The sequence below is a fragment of the Sinohyriopsis cumingii genome, chromosome 8, assembly GCF_028554795.1.
Source record: "Sinohyriopsis cumingii isolate HCF-2022 chromosome 8, ASM2855479v2, whole genome shotgun sequence".
Classification (NCBI taxonomy): domain Eukaryota; kingdom Metazoa; phylum Mollusca; class Bivalvia; order Unionida; family Unionidae; genus Sinohyriopsis; species Sinohyriopsis cumingii.
In genome coordinates this window covers 59,511,351-59,518,972 of record NC_142968.1, presented here as the reverse complement: position 1 = coordinate 59,518,972, position 7,622 = coordinate 59,511,351, and the positions used below count along the sequence as shown (strand labels likewise).

General features: G+C 35.0%; 1 protein-coding gene across 1 annotated transcript; it reads right to left on the bottom strand.

The window, feature by feature from the left end:
* Positions 1 to 254: 254 nt before the first annotated feature.
* LOC149793631 (GTPase IMAP family member 7-like) lies at positions 255 to 6,269 on the bottom strand. Its single transcript, XM_089967615.1, has 3 exons — positions 6,146 to 6,269; positions 2,366 to 2,438; positions 255 to 1,603 (listed from the first exon to the last, which is right to left on the bottom strand). The coding sequence occupies exons 2-3, from the start codon at positions 2,403 to 2,405 to the stop codon at positions 537 to 539; spliced, it is 1,107 nt and encodes a 368-aa protein (XP_089823741.1). The 5' UTR covers positions 2,406 to 2,438; positions 6,146 to 6,269; the 3' UTR covers positions 255 to 536.
* Between the last annotated feature and the right edge of the window lie 1,353 nt (positions 6,270 to 7,622).

The following is a 7,622-nucleotide window of genomic DNA, read 5'->3' as shown; positions in this document are numbered from 1 at the left end:
TACCTACAATAGTTGATACACCTGAAAAGTAATTGATACAAAGCGTACAAAAAAATTCAAGGGATAATGGTATTCGGCCTAATACAGTTGGTATTTTCATTAACTTCAAGAAGCATTTTGTGGTGGAGAACATATGAGTGCTTGTTGTTTTTCACTCATTATATGAGAATGATCATGTACGTTTTATTAAAATATATAAATAAGTTTTGATCAAAAGGTGTAAATGAAACAGTTGTAAAAAAAACTCAGTTGGATACATGTTAAGGTCTTTTATTAAACAAATTAGATAATAGGAAGAGAAAACAATGTCCTTCAGAAAGAATGTCTATTCTTTATCAAGTAATTTAAACCAATGTAAAAGCCAATTAGCGATGAAAAATGAAATAGTCCTCTATTACAAAATAGTTGCCTCAAAATTTAGATTTGCTATCATTGGATTCACATTATATATTTATAATTGGCTTCACATTAAATTTATCATTCGATTCGCATTACATTTATCATTGGATTCACATTATATTGTAGATTACGTACAATTACTTTTTCCGGAGGATTTTAAAACACTCGATCACAAATTTAAGGATAGTAAGTCCGTGCTCCTTGAGGAGACTCAGAACAAATTGCCCTTCATCGGATTCAATAATTTTCCTAAGTTTTGGTCTATGACTTCCTGGTTTCTGTGGGCGTTCTTTTGACTCATTTTCAATGCGCCTAATCTCTTCTTTCATACGAATGATTTCATATTTGAGCTTCTCGTTTTCTTTATCAAGTTGGTTAATCTTGGCTTCAACTGACTGGGCCTCCTCCGTGGAAGATGTTTCAGTATTTGTTTGCAAACTGCCAACCAACCCATGCAGAAGTTCCTTTTCTTCTTTAACATCTTTCTTAATTTTCCACATACTCTTTTCCTTGTCGTGTATAGTTGTGTTCAACTTCTCCAGACGTGACTTCCTTTCCTTGTCCTCCTCCTTCAAGAGTCCTTCCTCGATATTTGCATACGTGGTATTAGTAAAGTGCTTCCCACCATTCATTCCAACAACACGTATAATTAGATCGAACAGCTCCTTCATCTGTACCTCGACCTCATCTGGAGACGCTTCATTCTCTATGGCGATGCAGGTATTGTTGTTTCTTCTCAAAACATTTTGCAGGTCAGGAGGTGCTTCAGAAATGAACTGTTGAAGGGATTTCCCGCTTTTGTCCAGCTTGTCCTTATGAGTAAAGACAACGATAAGATGTCTGTAAAACTCATCTCCAAAGAGCTTTCTGTATAGGTCAATAGTCCCTTTCTCCTCAGGGGTAAATCTGTCGACCTTAATTATCAAAAGAAATACATGAGGCCCCGGGGAACTTAGTGCGATGCATTTGATTATCTCCTTCTGGATGATTTCGTTCGGCTTTTCAATGTCGAAAAAGCCTGGAGTATCAACATAAACAAGCTTCTTTCCAAATCGTGAAGCTGAATCATACTGGCAATTTTCTGTAACGGATTTAGCAGAACAACACGAACTAAATGTCTTATTTCCCAGAATACTATTTCCTGTTGCACTTTTTCCACTTCCGTTCTTTCCCAAAGCAACGACTCTACACTCTTCAAGGTCACCTAAAATGAGACGGAACATTCTTGTTCTAAACTTACCACAAAACTGTACAGAAGTCAGACGATTTTTTATGACTCTTATCCTACTCAGAGAGTGCATGAACTGGCGTTTATCTACCACAAATAGTCTGTTTGACAGAAATGTGAGTGCTTTCCTATTTCGACCCAAACATTGTTATCATAAACATGATGACTATTGGAATTCCTGCTGGTGAAAATTCTAGTAAGAGAATAAATCAAAAGAAGATGTTCAAGTTGAAAATGTATCAAGACCCTTTCGTCTCTAGCCCATGCTCATAATATGTACGTACTGTAAAATTGATCATTGTGATCTTACGTTGATTGCCTGTATACCCTCGTAATACGTTTTGAAACTCGTTAATCACTTGTTTGTAATGTGACACAAGACAGTCTTTTTTAAAAGCAAAGTTCAGTTAGGACGACTACCGAAGATTTATCAAATAAAATAAAATTATCTGAGCTGCATATCGGGTCACTGCTTGATTTGTGAAATATAACAGTGGCAATTTTACAAACATCTTTTCTGCGTACAACGTCTGTAGCTTTTTGAATAACTTTCACAGAGTACTAAGTACCTCTTCGAATCATTCACTGTATATTATAATAACATGGAAAGCTCAAGCCTAGCGTTAACTAGTTTAATTGTTTTAATAGATGCTTGTAAAGGAAATCAAAGAAAGCCTGTAAAATTTTATACAAACACAATGGTTACAAACTCTGAAATGTTTCTTCAAGGATATTTACTTAATCTGGGGAATTCTTCGTTGCTACCACCCTCTGCCATTTCACGTCATATCCTGTTATGTAGGATCTTATCCTGTGAAATAATAATAATAATAATAATAATAATAATAATAATAATAATAATTTGCTTTCCAGCAGGAACTAAGTTTCCACCACATCTATACAGCATGTTCTCTGCACTTGCGATACTAGAGTGTGTGTGTGTAGGGCAGATGATTTGGAGTGAATACATTGTCCCTTCTCTCTTTATCCAGGGAGATGAAGGGAAAGTCATGCCCATTACGATGAAAAGATGACCTAAGAAGAATGGAAATGGCCTCTGCTGAGGTGGGGGTGGGGTGGCCTGTTCTGGGGGGACTGAATGTTGAAGATACCGAACTAAGCGATTTCTGTTGAGAGACGCATCACAAAAGCAGGAACACAATATAATCAAAGTGCATTTTTGTGCAGGTTTCTATGTCATTTTCCGCTGCACGGAAAGTAAATAATGATGTCGTCGTTGTATTTGGTGTTATATATATATATATATATATATATATATATATATATATATATATATATATATATATATATATATATATATATATATATATATATATATATATATATATATATATATATATATATATATATATATATATATATATATATATATATATATATATAAATATATATTGACCTTTATCCATAATCGAGAGTACGAGTTGGACCTACATGTCTAAATCGTGTAGGATAAACATGTTTATTAGGTTTGAATTCTGCATACAGCTTTGATTCTGACCTTAGAATTTTCTAGAAACAAATTTTGTTTACTGTTTGATGGAGATTTTAGTAAAGTTGATCCTCATCCTGGTCGTCAAATTGTGTCTGAGCCTTTTATAAAAAGGTTGATTGTATTAGAATTACTCGTTTTCCTACCTGAACATCCGACGTGGACTCAGTCTTATCATTGTTTTCAGTTTTAATTTTAAAGGATTTATTTAAATTATTCACTTGAATTACAAAGTGCTCATTATTACTTCTTGGGCTAAATCACTATTTTGAGATCATTGTGAAGTCTTCCAAAGACATAGTGGATTATATAAATGTGATACATCGAGACTGTTAGCATATCAGCACATTTGAGGCTTTTGTCACACCAACACGTTCAGTATTGGAATGAATTCGGAACACCACATGAATACATTAGGAACTCAATACATTTGGACTTGGGATATGACTTTTAGGACTATTTGGAATTTAATTGAAAATACTATAAGTTATTTGTAAATTTTTACTTTGCATCTTAGGGAAATAAATTATTTGTTGAATTTTACAAAACGTGTTGGTCTTCGCACTTTTCGTTACTTTTTTTAAGACCATAGATTCGTAAGATGTAAAAAGTCCTCAGTTTAAGGATTAATTGATATGATAGTGTTCAGAGTATTTTCCTTGCAAAATGTGTACATCAGCTGGTTTTCTTGAAATTCAACGTGATGATACAAGCAATCTGAGATTTTTGTATATCCCAGCCGAAAGGTCCCATCTATAATGTTATGAAATTTAATGTATGTCCTTCCGTCCATTTGTTACCTTCTACCGTTCCCCCACCGATCAAAACGTTAGCTTTAAACCGCTAGCTTCATTAAACTTTCTAGATGGCTTGTACAAGAGGCAAGAAAGAAACCGTTGGATAGTTTGGTTCATTAGTTCAAAAAGCCAAGATCAGAATTCAAAACGTGTTACGGCATAGTATCTCAAGTTCTACACCACATATCCTAACCAAACTTCACATAATGCTTGTACTTACAGGAAAGGAGTCACCAATAGATCATTGATGTCAATAATTCGTAGATCATGGTTGGTCAAGGTCACAATTACAGACATAACAGTTTTCATAAATTAGAATTATACACCGCATACTAGACCAAACTTTGCATGTAGCTGGGTCAGGATAGACATGTATTGATTTTAAACCCAGGTGGGGGAAAATGTCAAGGTCATATGGACTGAAGAAAGAGACATGGATTCCTTACATTAACTTAAGTTCTACAACAGCTGCCTTGGTCTAAGATGGCGTAAAGCTTGTACTAGAGACGAGAGATACACATTCCTTTTGAGATAAAAAGGTTAGTGCTCAAACATCAAGCATTGCTCGGGTGTCAAATGTACCTTCAAGGTACTCTTTGTTCCCTTTCTCGAAAGAAGACTTGACATGTTTTCAAGGATTTTTAAAGACAAATTTGTAGGGATGTACTTTCAAAGTATTAAAACAAGTATTAAGTTCAATTTAGATGTAGTGTTACACATACAATACGTTTCTTTTCATTCCATACACTCAGCCGCTCTCAAGTGTCATAGATCGACATCCGACGTCTCAACAATTGTAAGCTGATGAAAACTTGACAAATTTGTATGCCATCCAAGGCGTAGCGAAGTGTATTTTCGTATGTGAAATCATTGATGACATGTGACATGCTGCAGATGAATGAAGATAAAATTAAAGCCATCCTGATCACTACCCAAAGACTTTTCATTCACATACATTACCATAAAAACAATAAGTACCAACAATAAAATTTACACGGACAGTACGAAACCTAGTTGTCACTCTCGATAGTACGCTTTCAATACACCAATATGGAATGAACGAATGTAAGACTGCATATCTGGAACTGAGACGCGTCAGATCTATTCGCGATTTTCTTTCGGTTGATGCCACAAAAACACATTTGCCTGTTCCTTAGTACTTTCAAGACTGAACTATTGTAATTCACTGCTATCTGGTTCATGTCAGTTTCTACTAGAGAAACTTCAAAAGTTCCAAACATGGCTGCTCGGATCATCCTTAGATTATGAAGAACTGAGCACGCCTTCTGCTCTGTAACCTTTACTGGCTACCGGTTCGATCCAGAATTAAACGCAAACTCTTTTCACTATGCTACATTTCGTTGACAGGATCCAGTCCTATAAACGTCTCTAACATCACCCTTGTTTAGACCCCATCTAGAAACTTACGCTCCACTTCTGACATTCGCACTCTCATTGTTCCCACTATAAAGACAACGCTTCTTTTGCGTACGATGGTCCGGCTGTGTGGAACGAGTTGCCCACTGATCTTAGATACAAGGACACTGATCTCATTCAAGAGTACATCTAAAACTCACCTATTTCGACTACAAGAACAGACTTAAAGATTTAATAATGCTTTACTTCCTTAATTATTGTCAGCATGCTTTTGTTTTGTAATTTCACGGTGTTTGTTTTTGTAATCTTGTCGTTGTATAGCGTTTCTATGTGTTATCTAATAAAGATTATGCGCTGTACTAAGTCCACAGCATTATTATTATTATTATTATTATTATTATTTTTATTATGCCCCTTTGACAGATTGGTATCCTGTGTTGTTGTTGTCGTCCTTGCTTCATATGCGTGTCTGCAATTAGCAACACAAAATTCCTACTGCTACCATTTGACTAGTGATTCACGTCAGTGATTATACTACTACTACTACTACTACTACTATAATTATTATTATTATTATTATTATTATTATTATTATTATTATTATTCGCTTAGAATGATGAATATAAGCAAGTTAAAATTTTTTAAATATGAGACAATTCTTGCTCCAGTAATATCAACAATGGCTCTTTCTTCAAAATCAGTCGGTCTTTTATGGGCATGTTAACTTCATTCGATAATGATTACGCACAGCAGGTATAAGCTAGCGCGATATTTTCATTTTATGGCGTTAAAACAACGTTAATCCATGTGATCTGAAAAATAAATTGTACTTACTCAAATCAAAAGCCTTTCGCCTCATTGTTATTGAACCGTTCAGAGTAACGAAGAACAGATGTTGGAAGTCACACATAAAGATATGTTATTGAATGATAACGGCTATGATAAAAATAAAATGTGACCTAACAACAAACCAATGAGATTAAGCCACGAATGCATCCTTGTTATTAACAGCTGCAATACTAGCTGTTGATCACAAAGTCTATTTTCACTTTACTTCTTAGGGTATTCCCAACACTTTCGTACAAACCGTAAGGAAGAAAATAAATTTGGGGCAAGTTCAATCCGTAAGATTGTGAACAGCAATTTTGTTTTCACTTTATTCCCCTACTCGTGGTAGCAGGGCCGATTTAATCCAATAGGCAACTAGGCGGCCGCCATGGGCGCCAAGATTTGGAGGGAGCCAAAAACGAAGTACACTGTCAGTTTATTCATTTATTATCAATAAATATGAAGATTAAACAATGAAATGAATAAATTATCAAGCGGAACGAGTATTAATACTAATGAACAGTTTATAATAAGCGACGTTCCGAGGGGGTCGGGATGGAGTGGCACAAGGTGGCGCCAAACACTCCTGCACCGTCCCTGCGTGGTAGTGAAAAGTAGACGTCTACTATTCCAGGACTCGTATGCTTCCACTCAAGTGAAATTCAAGGACTTTTCCAAAACCTTCAAGGGCCTCAGAAATACATTTTCAGGACCTCAAATAGTAAAATATAGACAGTAAAAGAGAAATTCATGAACAGAAAAACGAGGGATACAAAACAAGAAAGCTGAAAAACTGGAAATTACCAATGCAGATTGTTGATGAACCGATCTTGACGATATTCTAGGAACCATACGATCAACAAATGGTATAAAATAATTTTAAAATAAACCAAAATTATTGTCAATGCTTTTGCGGTGAATTTAAAACAAAAGTGTCAGATTAAAATATGTCCAACCAAATTTCACTACTTTGAACGTTTTTAAGGAAACGAACCATAACTATGCAAACAAAAATTATAAATGATAACCCCATAATACTAGTATTACAGATAGTAAACAAAAGCAACATTTATTTTCATTGGTCAATACTCTCTCTCTCTCTCTCACACACACACACACACACACACACACACCGTGGCTCTACGGGAGTTTACATAGTGCAATAGCACTGCTAAACAACTTGCTGAAGTTAGGCCTGAAGATGACTGTGCCAGTGTTATATAGACAACAATGTCTGAGTTCATCCAATAGCCAGACAAAGACGGGTTACTTACAAATTTCAATACTAAATGATTATACTCGGCTTAACAATACAGCAATAACTTATCGACAATCTTGGATTGACTAATTACTAAAACTATTTTGAATAGACTGTATATTTTATGGCTGCAAAATGCAAAGAAACGCAATGCAACTGGTATGGCATATAAAGGAACAAAGAAAACTTGGATAAAATGTGCAACAGTTTTATTGACTTTATTAT

Coding starts and splice junctions, on each gene's coding strand:
- LOC149793631 (XM_089967615.1), bottom strand. CDS start 2,405: ATGGCAGAGGGTGGTAGCAACGAAGAATTCCCCAGATTAA. Junction 1,604..2,365: donor CGAAGAATTCCCCAGATTAA/GTAAATATCCTT, acceptor GTCTCATTTTAG/GTGACCTTGAAGAGTGTAGA.